This window comes from Urocampus carinirostris, chromosome 18 (assembly GCF_059441175.1).
Source record: "Urocampus carinirostris isolate Australia breed hairy pipefish chromosome 18, RoL_Ucar_1.0, whole genome shotgun sequence".
Classification (NCBI taxonomy): domain Eukaryota; kingdom Metazoa; phylum Chordata; class Actinopteri; order Syngnathiformes; family Syngnathidae; genus Urocampus; species Urocampus carinirostris.
The window spans coordinates 10,724,902-10,746,748 of NC_142366.1; the positions used below are offsets into that span (position 1 = coordinate 10,724,902).

The following is a 21,847-nucleotide window of genomic DNA, read 5'->3' on the forward strand; positions in this document are numbered from 1 at the left end:
TAGTTTAAAAACGAGTGCTTAAGCGATGACCTTTAGAACGGGCTAAATATTGTACATCTCTGGAATTTTGTACGGTCCTTTCTTGTTCTCCCTGTAAGTTAAAAATGTATAGACGTATTGTCTCCTTATTTTGAACTTGCAAAAAGAAAAGGGGAGTACCGTATAAACCTTAATGTTGCATGGATTTCCAGAATGTCTTAAAGGTCTCCTTGGTTACATGGAGTAGACCTACACTAAATGGTGGGGGTGGAACATTACCATGGTTGGCTTCTCTGCAAAATCATGGTTGGAGACTAATACAATTATAGAAACAATGATTACAAAGAGAACAACCTTGGCATTATAAGTACTTTCTGGGAATACAAACTACAGAATATCTTCATCACAAGCATGGAATGCTCACAGCATTGCATTTCTCCATTGCAACCATTCAATGATCGACAACAAGTGTAACACTGATTTTGACAAATGTATGATTTAGTATTCTGATTGGCAGTGCAGTTTCTCCACTTCCTATCTAGCTGTGCGTCAACAACGTTGTGGTTTAAAATGTATATGAAACAGATTGGCTTATTCGTGTACGTACAAATTCTCATTCAATTTCAAGTTTCTCTGGAACCCATAATGTTGACAAAACATTCCGCACCGACAAAGGTATTTAAATATGTCATTATTTTGCCTAGCACAGGTATTTTTGGAACATAGCAGCCAAGGTAAATGAGGAATCACTGTACCCTTTTCATCATCTTATATGACAAAAATACATCAAAATTTGGTCACTCTTCATTTTCCTCTCACTTTTTTTAATCACAGCACCCAAAATGTCCCTGTTGCGGGACACAAAAACAAAATGTAAAAAAGAACCCATGTGATCTGATTACTGAAAGGCACGAGGCTGCTACGTATATTCCAGATGTCGCGTTTTAGGTGAGTGCGCCGTGTTCGTGCACCATGTTCCAGGCCGCCTCTGTTGACAGCTGCTTGCCTTGTATGTAGCAAGGCCCTGGAGATGACCAATATGAGGCTAAAATAAACATTAGTGGTGCTCAGGTTGTAACAAAAATGGAAGCTGTGCCAGAAACAAGCACTTTGCTTCAATACTTCATCAGTGACTCAGTGCAATCCCCCACAATAAGGCTTGTTGAGTTGAATTGTATTCATTGTTTTCAGGAAGAAAAGAGGGAACAGTAGCATTCAGAAAAATAAAGCATTCTACCTCCTCATGGGGACAGCAGTTATGTTCTTGCAAAATTTAAAAGACCATGAAATTAAAAAAACTTAATTTTCCAGCCCCAGATATGTTTGCTTGTTTTGCATATTATTTTTTCGAATCTTAGTATATAGAGAAATCCGTTGATTATCGTGTTTAATGGGGTCCAGAACTCATTGTCTAAAAGTTGAAAATCTGTGAAGTTGTGACTTCATAAAAGCGCCTAAGGGTCAAACGTCCTGAGAGTATATGAAGACAACAAATTAACAATTTTAGATCCACAAATAAAAACTCCAAACACAGAATTGCAGTCGACTGAATGGTCTTTATTGTCATTATACAAATGTACAGTGAAATTGGGGGCCCGATAACAATCCACGGATCACCCACTGGTGATCACCATTCATTAGCGCTCTTCTGACTTTCCTCAGTGTTTGATTTAATTGATGATTTTTTTTATGTAAAGAGCTGCTAAACTACCATCTGTTGCCATGCTTTGCAGTCTTTTTTGGTGGACAAACAGAGTTATTAGCCCATCCACCCTGGATGTTTGACTGACAGCATACACCTGCCTATCACAGTCACTCACACAGACAGTAACATCCACCCAACACACAAAATCCTCTCTAACCTGCCCGCTGTTATAGCATTTGCTCTTATGCTGTCTTCTGCAGAACACAATGCATGACAAGTTGATATTAATGACAATAAAGACAATTCATTTAGAAATCGGTGAAGCAGTGAACCAGTGATAACTGAAGCACAAAGTAGTGTAGAATAAAACAAAACTCTTAATATAATCATTAAGTAATATTTACCTATTCATTTTAAATATCTCTTTCACTTTTTATGACATGTTTTATTAATGATTTTAAATAAATACATTTTGTTACTAAAAGATTTGTTTACAATGTTAAAATATTTAAATATATTGACTTTTTTTAAAGTTGTAGAGAATAAATGGAACTTTCCACTCATTTCGTCCCTTTGATCGGTGCATACTGCACGTCAATTATTCATTTTTGCTGGGATAAAAGCTACTAAGTTGGATATTGCATTTTTTAATGTATATAAAGGATTTTAAGAGCAAATGTAATTTTAATTTATGCGGCAGGATACTGAAAAATGGTTGATGAACTGCAAATGGCCCCCAACCCCAGTTCGGACAACCCTGCTAAAAATAACATTTGGGTGATTTATTTTGCATAGCACGAGAGATAAGCAGAGTACCAGACCTCAAAGTATCGTTTAAATTCACTTTACATCATTTCCAGGGTGAAAAAATACTTTTGAAAACAGTTGGACCATCGTACAGATTGCATTTAATTCGTTCGGAAATAGGAAAAATAAAAGGCTGCCATTTACCAATAATAAGTTATTTTCAAGCTGTGTTGTTTTAATGATCTGATAACACTTGAGTAAGAGAGGCTCTGATAAAAAACATTAGAAAAAATGGATTACAGATTTGATAACACTGACTAATCTGCTTTATTGTCTCTACATTGGCATCCCAATATCATCTCAAGACTTCATTTTTCAAGCAGTTTTTTGGCAGGGCGCTTCTAGGGCAGGATATAAATATCAGCATGAAAAAAAAATCTTCACAGAGGGATTGCTGGAATCCTCCTCACTTCATACATAATTAAAAGGGCTCCATTTAGATTGTGCTGACTTCTTCTTGCATGTTTGATTCATAGCAAGAAGATCATCTAGTATAGTGGTCGGCAACCACCAGGCCATGGACCCGTACCGGGCCCTGGGTCGTTGGCACAGAAAGAAAAAAAAAGTTGACATATTTTTTCTATTCCATACTAATTCATGTATACATGCATGATTTTTACCCTCAAAAAAATTCAAAGATTGGCTGCGCGATATACAGGCGGTTTTACAGTAGTACAAAAATACAGCTGAACAAGTTTGCTCAGCATTAAATGCGACGGGAAACAAACCCAGAACACAGTGGTGAGAGCGGGGGGGATGGATTTTGTAAGGTTTATTGTTCTATATTCTTTATCAATTATCCATTATCCGTTATCAGTCAAATCATAATACGCTACAAAGCCAAGGGACAGAGACACTTGCTCTCAGCCAAGTGGCTGAGTCAAGTTCCTAGCCACAGAACCAAGCAGCAATCAGTGCGAATGCACCGTTCCCGGAGGTACTGCAATACCGGGCCGATGCGTGGAGTGGACAGAGCAAGCTCTTATTCTGTCTCCCGATTGCAAAAATCGATTGGAACTAAATGTCCTTCATTGAAGCACACAGTCCAAAAATCAGCGCTGAATCCTAGGAGCAGACGACTAAGATAGTAGTTGACATAGAAAAAAAGCATTTGGTTTTATCTCATAATCACACTATGTTAGTCACGGTGCCACGTTGTACAACATTACAATGGAGCAGTATGGGGAAAAGTTCAGCCAAAGCAACGTTGTACAATGTGGTACCATCAGTAAAAAAGAATACATAAATGAATGAAGTTTAATTGGGCACAGAGCAAAGAAATGCATCAACTACTCATGAACAAAAGGGGACAACCAAATATTTGTGCAAAACCAAACAAACATAGATGAACAATGCAAAATTTTGTACATAAGCATTTGCCCAAATAGGGTAGAGAGGCTTTTAAGTACCCACTTTTTTTCCTTGCAGGTAAGACATATTCAAATTCAAAACAAGAAAACAGAACCTAATAGAGGAAAATTACAAAACAAGGGGATGATATTTCAAACTTATTATAGTGTCACTAGTAACTTGTATAGCACGTGATACCCAAAGTAAATCTTTTGAAAAAAAAAAACCTTTGTAAAATGCTTGATACTCGTTTAGCATTTGATACCCACTTTAGTATATTTATCCAAAATACGTATGGTATATAATTTTTTAATTGATAAAAATAAGGAACATTTTTTTTATTTTATTTTATTTTTTCAAATTGGAATTTTGATCACCAGGGATACAAACAGATAATTATTTCAGCTACAATAATAATACAGCATCCAAGAAGAGAATATAATATAGAAGAAACAAACAGACAAATAAACAAATCCAATACAAAGACAGCAACAACAACAAATAAAATAAAAAAGGAACTAGGAAGACAATCTGAAAAATTGTCATGATTACTGATGCGGGGCACCTGTGGCTGCCCCGTTGGTGCCAACAGCCACGGACCCTGATTGGCCGTTGGACTCTTTTTAAACTCCCGTCCTCCTGAAAGAAATCGTCAGATCGTCTGCAAACCTAAGCTCCCAGCTAGGCAAGCTTTTGTGACTCTCCGACTCTATCCTGCCCTGTTTTCTGTCTGATTCCCGTTGCCGACCTATTTTCTGGACCCGTTTATGCTTTTGCTCCTCCGCCCCGGCCATCAACCTGTTTTTCTCGCTGTCAACGACTATCTTCGCTCAACATGGAAGTGCCACTTCCGCGTTCCAGCTATCTGCTACCCGTGACCAACGTTCCTGATCTGTGACAAAAAACACTGGTACCTCATCAAATAAACCCATAGCAGTGGGTGTCTCCCTGCTCATGAGACACCTGAAGGCATTATTGTAAGAAAAAGATTATATTTAGATAAATAAAGAATCTTGTGCAGCACAATATATTGTGCATGGGGGAGTGAAATTAAGAGTCCAATGAGAGAGTTGGAACAGTCATCAGGTAATTACACCAGGCAGGGTAATCAAACTGGGATATCTGGGACTATAATTTTTCTAACAGAGTTAAAGAAACTAGACCATCTTGTGTAGAATATAATCACAGAGTCCTCAAGTGAGTATCTATTTACTTCAAAATGTAAGCATTGTAGGGTAGACGATGGACTAATTAAGTTACAAAGGCAATGATGTCTTGTAAGGTTGTGGGGTAGTGTTAAAGTAATTAAAGAAGTTCCAAATAACGTTATCATACAGTCTGGTTTGACAGGTGCATCATATATATTTATAATCGTTTGAAAAATCTCCATCCAGAAATTATACAAAGACAGACAGGACCAGAACATGTGTGTGTGCTTGGCTGGGGATTGATTGCACCATGCACAGTTTGAGTTAACATCCTCAAAATGTTTGACATTCTTTGTTAAGTCCAATGAGCCATGTGAACAATTGTAGTTTGGATAAGCCCATGCCGTGCACATATCGAGGAGGTATGTACTCTCTTAAGCACAGCCTCCCAGAGTAGGTCAAGTCAAGTCATATTTATTTGTATTGCACTTAATCACAAGGAGTCTCAAAGGGCTGCACAGACCACAGGCTATTGCAAACCACAGACTATTATTACTCCATCCCCTGATCTAATTCCCAACATGAGGGCAAGGAAAAACTCAAAAAGCTCATCTTGAGGAATATGAAGAAACCTTTGAGAAGGGACTGTACATGAGGTAATCCCTCTTCCAGGATAGGTCTAGAACTTCTACCATAGTGTTTTGATTTTTGTCAGAGAGCTATTAGGTAGTAAGGGACATTTTTAAGGTCCTCATCTAAAATCAAATGTCTTTCCCTATGTTATCCAGATCCCTAGTGGTCTTGTGATTTCACAGTAGATTTAGGTGTATTATCATTATTATTATGATGATTATTATCATTGTTGTAGTTATTATCAACAATATTATTGATTGGCCCGGCCGCGAGAATATTGTCAGACATTAAACCAGTCCTTGGTACACAAATGGTTGCAGACCACCCATTTACTATATCTGCCGTTTGCCGTAAACGTCCTTTTAAGAGTTATTGTTGGCAAAAAAAACTGAAAACTCGTGCCAACACTACCTCATACGAATATAATGGTACTCATGTCTATGTTCTTGCACATGTCGACTGCACTACGTTTACTGCTCACCTTGCACAATTTCCGACCATTTCCTTTTTCTGCATTATGATGTCTATGTTTGCACCAATGCATATGCTGACTATTTTTTTTGCACTATGATGACTTTGCACCAAATGCAATATTGCACAACCCTTACGATACCAACGGTATCACGACAACACTGTATGTCCCACATGCCGACATTTCTTGTGTAAATACCATGTAAATTATAGTTATAGCCTTATCCCCCTTGTTTTATAACCTTATCTTCTCTGTTCCTTTATCTTCTTGGCTCATACCTCACTGTGAATGTGTAAAACTGGAGTGTCATGCCCAATTTCGTTGTCACAATATGTTAACCCATTTTGTAACAATGACAATAAAGGTATATTCTATTCTATTCTATATTTTGTCAGCTGCCGCTAGATAAACTGTTAATTTCTGACAGATGTTTCCAAATGCCAAAATTGTCCTGGTATCGTCCTTTTATCTTTTTATTGCATCACAAACGGTGCTTATCAGTTGGCCGTAGGTCAAACTAATTAGCTGCGCTTGGATTTTTGATAATGGCTTTTTGATACGTCTTTTACTACTAAGTCATGAAAATCAAATATGAAGTCCTTGTGATTTTGATCCGCACAGTCAAGAACAGCAATGATATTTTAATACAATAAAGCTCCCGGTCGCATGGTCTCGGGGCGTGGGCCGCCTTATCTAATTTGCGTCTTCTCAACTCCGCCCCTGCTTACAAATTTACGATCGGCTTTTCATCGCGGGAGCAGCTGCTGCACGTCAAGCCTGTCAATAACTGTTGATAAATATCTCCCCCCTGTTTTCATGAGGATGAATCATCGACATTGTCAAATGCATTACCTTTATGTCGTTATAATTAAAGCAGCCCCTTGTGGTGGCTTGACCGCCGAAGCCAAATTTGATCCCATTAGATTACTGCTAATTTTAATTGTGTCTAATAAAAGGAGTTAAGAGAGGATTATCTCAATCATTGTGATACGTGTTGTCAGGCTCAGGATGACGTCCAGGGCTTCCATTTAGTCAGAAAAGCAAAGGCCATTTATGTAGACACAAAAATAAGATTTTAGAAAAGGACTTATTTACAGAAAATAAGTCGATATCGGTCATCAAAACCCCTCCAACACAGGCTCGACAACACATTTCTACTTTACGATTTTCTAAATACTGCTTCATTTATGAGATGAAAATGAAGCAGAGACGTAAGCATAAAGACTCATGATATGATGGAGCATGAACACTTACCAAACAAAACATCAAAGAGAGACAATGCTAAATGTGAAGGGATATAAAGTAGAATGTGTTTTCTTCCTCCGCGTGTTTGTTGCTGTCTGCTATGACAATACAAAGACACCATCAACATGAAATACAGGTAAAAAGAGATTGTTCAGATAATGTTCCGGAAAAATTTGCCTCAAATCCCAAATTTTAATGCTGTTCTTGAACCATTTGGATAATATGGATAGTTTTGGTCTCTTTTGAAACGTAAGAATCAGAAGTTTTGTCCTAAATTGAAAAAAATTACTGCAAATGCTACAAAGATTGAGTAATCTGAGTTAGAACACACAGAAATAGAAGGTCTCTATTCACGCCTGATTTGTATTTATTTTTTTGCAATTAAATACCTGCATGGGTATCTTAGCTGGAAAACAGGTGAGGCAATAGCTTGAAACCTTACCTATTACCCTTTCAACACATTACACATTTTTGTAAGGGTAGGTTGAGGCGTTTACAAAAGTGGCCATTTGGAGACGACCAGTTTTTTTACCTCTGGCCAATTCTTTAGACAGTTTGAAAGAGTTGTAAATGGTTGATTTCTCTTTCCAGAAGTCAATCAATGATTGAGCATACTTGCGCGCAAAATAAATCACTAATGGCGTAATCCACACTTATTTCAAGGTCTAATTTGAATATTATAGTCAAATCTTCAATTCATTCAGGATTCCATTGGCTAACCAGTGTGTCGATCATCATTTTAATCGGTTGGTACTGGCTTAAGTTTTATGAAGGCAAAGGAGGCGGGTCCTTGTTTTTAGCAATACAGGCCCGTAAAGGCTAATGTGGGCTGTGGACCGTAAAACAAAGCCTGCAATTGGCCGAAAAAGATGTGAAGATCAAAAGTTTGGATTCTGAGAAATTGTCATAGAAAATTATCTGACCAGTCTGTTTGTTTGTAAATGGATTGTATGGGGCATTGCTTTTGTAATCACTAGTAGACCGGAGCCCTGCAACTGGCTGGCAACCATTTCAGGGTGTCCCCTCCCCACTGCCAAAAGATACCTGGGATAGGCTCCAGCATCGCCGCAACCCTACTGAGGATAAGCGGTGCAGATAATGGATGGATGGATGGATGGATAGCGGAACCATGCTTCGAGCAAAAGCTTGGAGCAGTACACATACGGTGTATAGGAGGCCTCTCCCATACCATTAAAAGAAATACTCTGTAATCTAATAACAACGTCAAGTCCAGGTCATCAACAAGCTCCAAAAATCAAATCGGGGATAGTGAGGAAAAGGAAGGAGCACTTCCCGCCATTCAGGGCCGCCCCCATGCCCCACTCCATCCCTCATCTTCATCCTCCAGCAGGCAGACCCTCACTTTCATCCGTCTCATCTTCTTCATCCTTGGAGAGCGCCTCGTTTCGGAGGAAGAGGAGCGTCGAGAGCAACCCCCCTCCCCATCACGCCCCCCACCCCCCTCCTCCTCTCCAATCGCCTCAGATGCGCGTTGCACTCCACAGGGCTCGGAGATGGAGACATGGCCAAGGAGAGAAATTACGCCAAATTCTCTTTTATGACACAGAGGGCCGTCTAAAATATAAGGTAAGCTTTTTTCTTCCTTCCTCACCAGTCATCACGCGCGTAAAACGAGTCATTAATTGACTCCTTTCTCTGTTATTGAAAATAAAAGAGGCTTACATCTCTTTATTGTACGCTTTAATTAACACATTTTGTTGCAACCACACTAATCGTTGTCATAAAAAAGCAATTGTACTATAAACGAGGGAGTTATTAGGTCGCGACTGCCCCCTAGTGATGATAACGTTCCAAAAAGGACGGATAAAGATTAGTGATGTGTAATTGAGAAAAAAAGGTGGATGTCGACTCATTAGCTTTTCCTTCCTTTTTTTGCACAATCTATCAAGTCTTGCCATGCAGTAAGTGGTCCAGAATAGTATATGTGCGCTCTTCTTTTGTTATATAATGTCAACCCCCATCACACCGAATCAGCCTCACACTACACGCTTACGTGAGGCTGCATGCATACTGTATACAACACACAATAATATAACTGGTTGTAAAAAATGTAAATAAAAACACTTGTATAAAATTATCAATTATTGAGATATTTTTTTATTTTTTTTAACACGGTAGTGACCTAGCAACGTTTGCTCAACATTTAATGATTAGTAATAGAATGGAAGATAGCTAAAGGGGGGATTAAGCTTGGCGGAATTCAAAGGAACAGCGTGTATTATTTGAACACTAAATTTTCATAAATTAGTGATTAAAAAGTACAATGAATAATACAAACTATAGACTCAAAGTGACCAAACCACACAATGTTTCTCCTCTTTTTTTGGCTCAGCCTCTCACATGGTTTTTAGGGGTACTTGCAGCACAAGATGTCAGATATTTAGGTCAGTTCCCCTGACGTGAGGCTCCTGCTATGTCAAATAAATACTAATGTCTTGACCTATGAGTATTTGTAAATACATGTTAATATAACAATTTGGGTATTTTTGTTTATTATTTCATTTTGGACTGTGCACTTTAGCTCAGGAGGTAGAGCGCTCGTCTTGGGATCAAGGGATCCCAGTTCGAATCCCGGCTCCTCCGTGTTACATGTCGAAGTATCCTTGGGTAAGACACTGAACCCCTACTACCCCCAATAAGCAGGTTAGCGCCTTACATGGCTGCAAGGCCGCTATTGGGAAATGTGGAGCACATTGTAAAGAGCTTTGGAAAGTCATTCACTTGAAAAGCGCTATATAAAATGCAGATCATTTCATTTCATTTCATTTTCATTTTATTTCTCATTAAGTTACGTTTTGTTTCACCACTGGAAGGTGCTAAATAAACACATTGTCCCTTTTAGGTTCATTTGATTGGCCACAGAACAGTAAGGGCGTATAATATACCAAACAACCCAAAATAATGGGTCATTGCATTAAAAAGAAATGTGCTAATATTGTGTCATTGGTAATTTGTCATCCCAATTTGGACTATAATCTTTTTTTTTTTTCCTGGCAACTTTTCTTTTTCACTGTGTGTTAGTTCTTTTTTATCTGTTCTTTTTTAGTAAATGTGGAATGGGCCTAGCAAAGTTTGCTCAACATTTGATGACTATTAATGAAAAGGAAGATAGCCTGGAATGAAATTAAGCTTTGTGGAATTTAAAGGGACAGTGTGCATGATTTAGCACCTCCTATTGCTAAAAACAAACAAATCATATTTTAAAAAATAATATTGATATGAAAAATAAACAAAAATACATAAACTCCTATGCAAACGTTTGCATTTGCATTCATTTAACATGATATGAGCCTTACCTCGAGGTCTGTCAGCAACATGGCCATTTAAGGTACCCAAAAACAAAAACCTTGCGAAAGGCTGGGCAATAAACAAAAGAAAAAATGTGTGATTTAGTCATTTTTCATAGTTGTTATTCTTCTTTGTGCTTTTAAGCGCACATTTCTACTTGCACTAAACAATACAACGACATCTAGTGGTCAAATAATACACACTGTCCCTTGGAGCACCAGATTCACAGCAACAAAATGAAAGTCGGACAAATATCAGTTGATGTTAAATGAACGTCCTGATTGACCCAATTTGGGGTCTTTTTTGCAACAAAATCCTGGACAATTTCACTTTAAATTGGTAGTGTTCTCTTTTCTTGTATAACGTGGGCGGAGCTTAGAAAAGTGTGCTCAAATTTGATGATAAGTAGTCAAAAGAAAGCTAGCCGGAAATAAAATCAAGCATGACAGAATTTGAGCTCTCCCTTGATTTGCATGGGTGGGCCACAGAAAGATGACAGCGGGGCGGATCACGTTCAGTTTGACACATTCTGTTTTGCATAAATTTTTTAAGTATGTCAGTGGCTGTGCTATTTTTCTGTGCGTGGGTGAGCCATAAAAGAAGAAATATGCAAATGATGTACAGCTCTTGCTCGCTTGTTCTAATCAAGCAAAATCTTAATGGCAGAGAAGGTGATAAACACAATTAAACCTGATGCTTTAAATAGAGTAATGTCTTTACACTCTTGCCTTAAAAAGAACGCACTTAGGGTCAAAATTCCCTCAGATTCTTTTTTTTTTAAATAAAACCCTAAACTAGGGTTTTGTAAGTATCAATACCAGGTATCGATACCTGTGCAGAGACCAGCCTGTTTTTAATGTATAGGTACTCGTACCGGAAGCCACACTGTATTGTCTACCTTCCAGCACCCATTCAACAATTTTAAATTAGAGGAATAATAAATTGGCAGTAATTCAATACACTACCAAGTGTTGGGGATGGGGGAGTTATGTGGGGGCACATGGGGGTATGTTGGACAGTCATCATTTAAAAACGTAAGTTTTTTTTGCAGGGAAATGTATATAATAGTGGTATCAGTACCTGGTAGTTTCAATGACTTCCCAAAATGTGAGTATCAACAATCAATTTTGGGTCAAGATTGGACCTTACACCTCATGGTATTTTCATTATGCTTTCGCTTTTGTGAGATCAGTTTGCTCATTTTAGGCACTAGAATAATAGTATTTTTGTACAGCCATTGTAGACTCTTGTGATTTAGGGATATGCAAATACAGTGAAAAAAAATAAGTATTTCAACACCCTGCTATTTTGCTATTTCTTCCACTTATAAATCAGGGAGGGGGCTGACATTTTCATTGTAGGTGCTTGTCCACTGTGAGAGAGATAAACTAAAAAAAAAAATCAGAAATTACTATAAAAAAAAAAATTTAATGTATTTGTGTGATACAGCTGCAAATACGTTTTTGAACACCTGTGTATTGTCTAGAATTCTGACCCTGAAAGACCTGTTAGTCCGCCCATCAGAAGTCCACCTGCACTCCATGAATCTTCCTAAATCCGATGCACCTGTTTGAGGTTGTTAGCTGCATAAAGACACTTGTCCACCCCATGCAATCAGTAAGACTTTAACTTGTAACACAGTGAAGACCAAAGAGCTGTCCAAAGACAGCAGAGACAAGATACTACACCTCCAAAAGGCTGTAAAGGGCTACAGGGCAATTGCCAAGCAACTTGGCGAAAAAAAGTCAACTGTTGGAGTAATCATTAGAAAATGGAAGAAGCTAAACATGACGGTCAATCTCAATCGGAGTGGAGCCCCATGGAAGATATCACCTTGTGGGGTCTCAATGATTCGAAGAAATGTAAGGTATCCGTCCAGAACTGCACGACAGGAGTTGGTCAATGACCTGAAAAGAGCTGGAACCACCGTTTACAAGGTTACTGTAGGTAATACACTGAGACGTCATGATTTGAAATCATGCATGGGGCGAAAGGTTCCCCTGTTTGAACCAGCACATGTCAAGGCCTGTCTTAAGTTTGCATTCGACAATTTGGATAAAACAGAGGAGTCATGGGAGAATTTTTTGTGGTCAGATGAGACCAAATTAGAACTTTTTGATCATTAAGTGTGCTTGGAGGAAGAAGAATGAAGAGTACAATCCGAAAGACACCATCCCTACAGTGAAGAATGGGGGTGGTAGCATCATGCTTTGGGGGTGTTTTTCTGCACATGGGACAGGACAAGGGCAGCACGGCGGCGCAGCGGTTAGCGCGTGTGCAAAACAGTTCTGAGGTCATGAGATCAAACCTCCTGTGTGGAGTTTGCATGTTCTCCCCGTGCTTGCGTGGGTTTCCTCCGAGCACTCCGGTTTCCTCCCACATTCCAAAAACATGCATGTCAGGTTAATTGGCCGGTCCGAATTGTCCCTAGGTGTAAATGAGCGAGTGAGTTGTCTGTCTCTGTGTGCCCTGCGACTCGCTGGCAACCAGTTCAGGGTGTCCCCTGCCCACTGCCAGAAGATAGCTGGGATGGGCTCTAGCACCCCCGCGACCCTACTGAGGATAAGCGGTGCAGATAATGGATGGATGGATGGATGGAAGGGACAGGAAGAGTGCACTGCATTAAAGAGAGGATGACTGGGGCCGTGTATTGTGAGATTTTCGACAACAACCTTCTTCCCTTAGAGCATTGAAGATGGGTTGTGGCTGGGTTTTCTAACACGACAACGACCCGAAGCACACAGCCAGTAAAACAAAGAAGTGGCTGTGTAAGAAGCATATCAAGGTTCTAGCATCGCCCAGCCAGTCTCCAGACCTGAACCCAATCAAATCTTTGGAGAGAGCTCAAACTCCGTGTTTCACAGCGACAGCCCAGAAACCTGACTGATCTACAGAAGATCTGTGTGAAGTAGTGGGCCAAGATTCCTCCTGCAGTGTGTGCAAACCTGGTGAAAGACTACAGGAAACGTTTGACCTCTGTAAGAGCAAACAAAGGTTACTGTACCAAATATTAACAAATATTTTCTCAGGTGTTCAAATACCTATTTGCAGCTATATCACACATGTAAATCTTTAAATCATGCATTGTAATTTCTGGATTTTCTTTTAAAATATATCTCTCTCACAGTGGACATGCACCTACAAAGAAAATTTCAGACCCCTCCAAGATTTGAAATAACAAAATAACAGGGTGTTGAAATACTTATTTTCTTCACGGTATACAGTATATAATTGAATTGAATTGTCTTTATTGTCAATGATGTAACTTGACTTGGAAAATAAATCCCAAAAATAAACATTTTGTTGTGTTTTGTACCCGAGCTGTACACACAAGTTAAATGACAAGATTTTATTTGGGGATAAAATCAATCAACAAAAAAGTGCTATGCACATGGGAGGAGAGAAAACGAGACACAAAAGTAGACAGTCCGGAAAACCATAACAAAGTCCAATGTTGATCAACCACAGAAGTCAAGGGGTTGAGAAGCATATCATTACATGCAGGAAAATATAAATGGCATGCAACGTTCCAACGCTTTCTGCTGTTGCCTCATATCATATTAAACTACCCAAAATAATAGATCATTATGTTTGAAAAAAATAGAAAAAGAAATTCCCCAGATTCCGGGTCAGTTGTAAATTTTTGTCTTAATTTGGGCAAGAAGTTTTTTTGTTTCATCCTATTAAACCTTTTTTTGTTAATTAAAAATACATTTAACTTTAAATAATTAGGATTGTATTATTTAGAAAATAAAGATATTTATCCTAAGAAGTATTTTTTTTAAACTTGGTTAAAAATAGTTCTTAAAATGAGCAAAATTATCTGCTATATAAAAATATGTTTTGAAAAGATTTTTAGTGTTTTCTTCTCATATAGTTCAAGAAGAGATAAAATATCTTAAAACTATCAAAAATAACTAATGTAAAATAGGTGTATTTGTACTGTATATGTTTGCGTTTTGCATAATTTAGTAAACGAGTGAAGAGACTGCGACTCTACTTGGCCACGTTGGAGAGCATCAGAGTATGTTTACTGTAGTTTGTTCAAAACCTGACCTAAGTAAACGGTTTTGAAGTTACAAATATGTCCAAAATAACATGAGAAATGCCAGGTCACCCAACTGACCAGCTACCTGTCTACCATACCACCCTGCATTTCCGACTCTCCTTATCACTGGTTCCTTCTTCTCGTCCCAAGCAAACCCTCTCAGCCCTTTAAGTTAATCTACGGACAAGGACGTCACCCGCTTTAAAAACCAGTTGAATAAAAGCAAAACCGTTGTTTTTTACGAACCTACATTCACAAATAAAAAACATGTCCAAAGCAAGGAAAGCAGTCTTCATGGACTCGATAAAATCAGCTATAAAAGAGGGTATTAAAAAGAGCTAAGAACGTTTTAATAAGATGGACTGTCTGTAAGAATTGATGTCCATGGCTGTCAATGGCACTGAACACGTTAATAATTTTATACTGCATCTCTCCAGGCTTAATTTTGTGTCCTCGAAGACAAAAAAACATGGCGTCCCCGTCGCTACCCCACAGCTCCAAAAAACGGGTGAAGATCCACCCCAATGCGGTGACGGTGAAGTACGCCACCCACTTTCCCCAGCCTGGCGACGAAGGCTACGACGATGCTCCTTCCTTCGAGGACTTCGGCGCCTTTGCCGAAGCCGAAACAGGGAAAAGACTGGTGACGGAGAGCAAAGGGGGAAGGACTTTATTCGGCACCTTGGAGACCCCAGCCAAACCTGCTAGCGCTGTCCCCCGGGACAAGGGCGTGGGTGGGCAGCTGGCCAGCTTCGGCGAGGCTAACGTTCTGGCCTCCAGGATGACCTGGACAGCGCTTTTTGGGGCGGCAGTGGCCCACGGCTGCGTGGCCCTCATTACCCGTCTGGCGGCCGACCGTTCCAAGGTACCTTCGCTGGAGTTGCTCTTCATCCGCTCGGTGATACAAGTGCTCTCTGTCTTGGTGGTCTTCTACCGGCGCGAGGCGCCCTTTGGACCCAAAGGCTACCGCCTGCGTCTCTTCTTCTACGGCGCCTGCAATGTCATCTCAATCACCTGCGCCTACACCTCCTTTGCCATCGTGCCACCCAGTAATGGTACGATTATGTGGCGCGCTTCCACTACCGTCTTCAGCGCTGTGCTGGCCTTCTTGTTGCTCGACGAGCGTCTGGCGTACGCAGATGTGGTGACAGTAGTGGGCAGTGTCTTCGGCCTGTGCCTGGTGATGGTGCCCAACGTGGCAGATGAGGAGAAATCCCGGCTGGGCTTCTGGAAGGAGGCATTCGGATACACCATGACGGTGATGGCCGGTTTGACAGCTGCCCTCTCCATGATTGTCTACCGGGCCATCAAGGAACGGGTGAGCATGTGGACAGCGCTTTTCACCTTCGGCTGGACGGGCACGGTGTGGGGGGCGTCCACTATGTTCATCATGCAGGAGCCCATCATCCCCCTGGACGGTGAGACATGGGGGTACCTTATGGGGATCTGCATTTGCTCTACTGTGGCATTCCTGGGGGTCTACTATGCCCTCAACAAGTTCCACCCAGCCTTAGTTAGCACCGTTCAGCACCTGGAGATCGTGGTGGCCATGTTCCTGCAGCTCATTGTGCTGAAAATGATTCCTTCAGCCTATGACGTGATGGGGGGGTTGGTCATCATGGTCAGTGTCTTTGCCCTCACCGGTCTCAAGATGTATCGGGTGAGCAGAGCGGTCCGGCAGGATTACCAGGAAATCCTCGACTCGCCCATCAAATGAGCAATTTGGAGACTTCTTAGTCTTTCTTGTTTACAGCGGGGGTTCTCAAACTGGGGGCTCTAGAACCCCTGAGACATATGGTAGGTGTTCATCATTTGACCAGTCCCTAGAAGTTGAAAATCAAATATTTGTTCTATTCGGTATGTGCTATCAATGCCCAAAATCAAAGAGCCTTTCTACTTTATTTTTCATTGCGCCTTTCTGCTTTTATCAGAGCTGGGGTGGAATACATTAGGTCCGGGGAAAACGGTCTGGCAGGAGTGCTGAAGGGGGATGTCATGCTCATCCCCACAGTTTTTTTTTTCTTCAAGAGTCAAGAGATGGTGACTGAGATTAACACATTTTCAAATTTCATACAGATATTTTAAGAAAAATACACAATTTAAAAAAAAACACTCAAAATTAGTGTAAGATGAGTACCAATACCAGGTGTTTGTATTAGCGCCTAGCGCCCTATGTATAAGTCCTCACAATAGTAGCCAATACCAGTTTTGGGCACCTTCTATAGCATATTCACCAAAACTACTCTTTTATGTGTCTGACTATTGCTTTTCCCCCCTTAAAAACGCCTGATTGGGTGGTTAGATCTCTTAACCACTTGGATCATAGGGGCACCATTTCCTGTGGTAAGTCTTGGGCAAGTACAGCCTGGTGGTACTCATATATCTCCAGCCCATATTATATGTTTCCACCCGGTCTCAAACTAGGGACCTTTCGCGCGGTGGGTGCGCGATAGGTTGTCATGTATGGTACCAGCCATTTAAAAGCTAGAAATTAGAGCAGGGGTGGGCACATTTTTTCAAACACGGTCTGCATCAGGGTAAAACAATTGGCAGAATGAGGAAAAATATGATTTACTGATTTGTTTTTTGTATCTGCTTTATATCATATGATTATGCTAACATAATGCAACATGCTAAATAAAGCGACCAAGTATTTATATTACCGAACCTAAAAAAGTCTGTTTGTTTTTTAAAAGTGCGACCTCTTGTTTACGTTGGCGTTTAATTGGTGCCTGTTAGCTTGCAACGATGGATAAATAATTGGATTCAATGTAGTAATAATAAAAAATGATCACAGAATACAATGCGAATATCTAGTAATGTGAACAAAACTACTTAATTTGGCTTTTGTTTCTTAAAAGGTTTCTCCAAGGACCTTATGGGTTCCCCAGACCCTTGAAGTTTGAGAACCCCTTATTTTCCAGTGTTTGGTCGGTTGTGCAATTCAAAGAATGTCCGTGCCGTCATGGGATGATTTTTTTCTATCGTCGTGTCAGTCGTCGGAAGAGTGCCAGTCGTGTAACTGATGTCTTAATATTCGTATGTGAAATAAAAACAATGATGTGATCTTTTTCGAACTGTTGAAATTGTGTGTCCCCAGGCCATTATTAAATTGGCCAGGCCTCTGATGATAATAACATGTGGCCATCTGTAATTATCCAGGCTGGTGACTCATGTAGCCTGCTGAGTCAAATCGTCTGTGTGCTGTTTCCCAGAGGGACTGTGACGTCATCAACTCGAATACGCAGGTTCTTGGCTTACGTTTACACGTGAGGATAAACAAATTTATTGTGCTAAAAAAGGCCAAAGAAAAAGCTTACAGCGCGTATTACTAATCGAGATGACGTCACCACCATCGTAAAGCGGAGGTTCACTTGTGTTGTACTTCCCAATACATCCGCTAGAGAACGCCAAACATTTGCTTTTAATTAAACATCCAGTTTGAGCGGAGGTACAGATCATGTTGACAAATTATTACAAAAGCACTGAATAATGTGTATTATGTAAACATCACAGCGTTGCATCTGGTTGTCAACCGTCACAATATTTGTTTTTATTTTGACTGCTGCTGCATAAACAGATGTTGAATGTTGAGCATTTTCACACCACACATACAAAAAAGCAGCATTTACGGTCTGTTTGGAAAAGAAAAATAAATCTGTTTTAATTTTTTTACAGTCCTGATTAGAGGAACAACTTTATTTTACAACTAAAATTCTATCATGTTGCATGTTTGCTTCTCCAGTCAATGTTGATCACTTCATATTTTAAAGGTGAATAAACATGAGAAAAAATGAATTTATTACCCATTTGAATTGTTTTTGTATATCATTTGCAGATTATCTTTTATTTCTTTATCAAAAAAAATATGTTTGGTACCAAACTCAGGTATAAAGTAAGAAACCAACTAAAGGTCCAAACAAGAAAGGAGAAAAAAAATCGGCATATCAACATACCAACAACCTATAGTATAGGTCCTATACTATAAGGAGCAGTCAGGCGGCAGTAGCTCAGAAGGTAGAGTGCTCGTGCGAGAAGTCTCAGGTTCGATTCCCGGCTCCTCCGAGTTAAATGTCGAAGTTTGGCAAAACACTGAACTGATAAGCAGGCGGCCGTCTCGCATGGCTTTCGCCACTACCGGTGTGTGACTGTGTGAGTGAATGGATAAGTGTGAAACACACTGTAAAGCGCTTTGGGAGGTCTTCAGTGCCTTAAAAAGCGCTATATACATGCACTCCATCAACCATTTAATACGATGGCTAGGGCAGATAAAAGTCAGGCATAGTGAGATTTAACGTAGGTGTAGAGTTATGCCACACCCAACCTCTGAGGCAGACCTGGGCACCCCGGTCTTTGAGGGCCACGTGTCCTGCATGATTTGGAGGTTTCTCTTCTCCAACTGATACAAAACATCAGCTTGTTAGCAATCTGGCAGGAACTCGGAATCACCGGACAGGAGCAGAGAAACCTCTAAAATCAGGCAGAACATTCATCCCTCGAGGCCTGGAATGCCCAAGCCTGCTCTGAGGGATGTGGCTTGCCAGATCCTGACAGAAACATTTTTATTAAACTTTTATGTTAACCATAAGATATGAAAATATAAGCATTGTTAATTCAAATTGGGTTTTTTTTTCTTCTTAAAATGGAGTATATTTTACATGGCTGTAACAATCAAATCTTTTCGTTAAAAAAGGGACTGCTTGGCTTAAAACAAACATTTGAGCGTCGCGATAAATGAGTATATTGCATAAAAATATTAATTATGTTCGTTTTGTCATCGCGTTTTACATTTGAACGTAATCAAGTCATTACATGACATTTTTTTGTCATTTTTAATACCATACACTTAAGATGCATAAAAAGGAGGCTCCACTTGTCTGATGAACAGGGAATAAACTGAAACCCGCAAGCAGGCAGAAATTGCCAAACCCACACTGCATGATAATCTGTTTTAGATTAATTTAAAAAAAAGAACTATACTTCAAGGAAGCCTAAAATACACGGGGATTCTATGTACATGTAGGAAAAGAATACAGTAGACCACTGGGATACGGCAACCTCCTCTTTTAGACCACTCTTTACGGCATTTCGCTCACTGTACAACTTTGCACTGTTTGTGTGTATGTACAGTTACATCTCTGAGATGCCTGTTATCAATTAAGCTCATATAAATTGATAGTCTGCTATTGGTTTGAGTCACAGCAAATGCAAATATGTTTTTGGCTGGACTACCTCCTCCAATTCCTTTCTCATAATGTAGGACAGAATCCTGTGTGCTTTGTTAAGACCTAGTGAATTAGTTCATTTCTGTATTGTATTTATTAGACTTGCATTGATGCTGAAGAGGGAAGCAACAGCTTGATAACCATGGGGCTGAATTTTGTGATTATCAAGAAATACAAAGATGGCTAACCAATCAGTACCCTTGGTAAGGTAAATGGTTATAGCCAATTGTTGATCGGTACAAATAAACGATTTAATAATGAGGTGACTGAAGCAAGGTAATCTTCCAAAGGCATGACAATCCTTGAAAGTCGAAGTTTCAAAATCCATTTCCTTTTTAGTCTGCCGTCACTGTCTTCTTCCCTCTCTGCATTCGCCGGCAAACTCATCCCAGCCCATACCAGCTATCTTCGGGCAGTGGCCAGAAGACACCCTAAACTAGTTCTCAGCCAATCCCAGGGCACACAGAGACATACAACCCATTTGCTCATTTACACCTAGGGACAATTTAAACCGGTCAATTAACCTGACATGCATGTTTTTGGAATGTGGGAGGAAACCGGAGTGCCCGGAGGAAACCCACACAAGAACAGGGAGAACATGCAAACTCTACACAGAAACTGGTAGCTTGATTTGAACCCATGACCTTAGATCTGAACCATGTTCAGTTAAAAGTCTGTTACCCACAGTAACTATAAAGAAATACCCAGTAAAAAATCCTCTTAATTCACTTGTATATGGTTGTCAGCGCTAGGAGCGAGGTTGGTAGAGGGGAGGGAAACTGGAGCCACGGTGCTCAGCCCCCCTAAAGCTCTGAACTTAATTCGCCCCAGTCCCACTGTATTCGAAAATCGAATGAGTTAGTTAGTTTAGTGGGTAAACGACAGCAAGACAAACACATACACAAAAATTAATAAAAGAAAAAACGAAAAAAGTAGCAAATACACACAAAAAATGACCATGGCCAACCCAAATGCCAAGTTAAGCACTTCTGCAAACAAGTTGGTCATGCTTTCGTCCCTCCAGATGAAACGGGACACAAGACGGCCATGTCACTCGGGTCAGGGTGACACAACACACTCTTCTGTTCAACAGCCTTTGGTGGTTTACCCCTGCCGTATCATACAGGTGCCCTGCCCATCCCTGAGAACACCCCAATCATCCCGCTATCTTTTCACAACACCTCTCCACTCATTCCTATCACCAACAAGAGCTCTAGCTTCCACTACATTTAGTCCTCTTTCATGAAGTCCACGCATAACACCATCCATCTACGTCAATCGCGGCCTTCCTCTTGCTCTCCTTCCATTTACTTCTGCTCTGTAGACCCTCCTCAACATTCGCTCGTCATCCATCCTCTCCACCAACCTTAACCAAGTGCTCTCACATCCACACGCTTGCTCAGTTCCGCTACAACTCCAGTTCTGTCTCTCACAATTTAATTTCTCAATCCATCCAATCTTGTTACTCCTAACATACCCCTCAAACACTTCATTTGAAAAACATTTAACTTCCTTCTTATCTGCTCCGCTTATTCTCAGTAGAGTTGTGAGGTGATGGGGCCCATCCCAACTATCTTCGTCAGTGGGCAGAGGTCACCCTTAACTGGTTGCCAGCCTTTCACTCGCTGACATAGATGTTCTTTTGGAATATGGAAGAAACCGGAGTGCCTAGAGGAAACCCACACAAGCACGGGGAGAACATGCAAACTTCACACAGGAAGGCTGGTTTCTGGATTTGAACCCATGACCTTAGGACTGTGCCGCAGATGCGCAAACCGCTCAGCCCAACCCCTTCCAGTGCTCCCAAAGTATGTCCAAAATCCATGACGTTAGCGGACAACATCAGCAGATTTCTTTCATTTGATTTGCAACCCTATCATCCAATCACAAAAGCATTTGACACCACAACCAACCAATAGCGGCAAGGGTGGGCGGAACTTATCGCTTGAACAGTTTGCGGTGAAGATAGCTTTTTAGCTTAGCATA

The 21,847-nt window shown here is 40.3% G+C and overlaps 1 protein-coding gene and 1 pseudogene across 1 annotated transcript; one reads left to right on the forward strand and one right to left on the reverse strand.

The window, feature by feature from the left end:
- Positions 1 to 3,346: 3,346 nt before the first annotated feature.
- On the reverse strand, positions 3,347 to 3,552 carry LOC148348345 (U2 spliceosomal RNA; annotated as a pseudogene).
- Positions 3,553 to 8,755: 5,203 nt separating this feature from the next.
- On the forward strand, positions 8,756 to 16,559 carry slc35g2b (solute carrier family 35 member G2b). Its single transcript, XM_088322735.1, has 2 exons — positions 8,756 to 8,866; positions 15,074 to 16,559. Exon 2 carries the CDS (start codon positions 15,106 to 15,108, stop codon positions 16,351 to 16,353), a length of 1,248 nt encoding a protein of 415 aa, XP_088178861.1. The 5' UTR covers positions 8,756 to 8,866; positions 15,074 to 15,105; the 3' UTR covers positions 16,354 to 16,559.
- Positions 16,560 to 21,847: the final 5,288 nt, after the last annotated feature.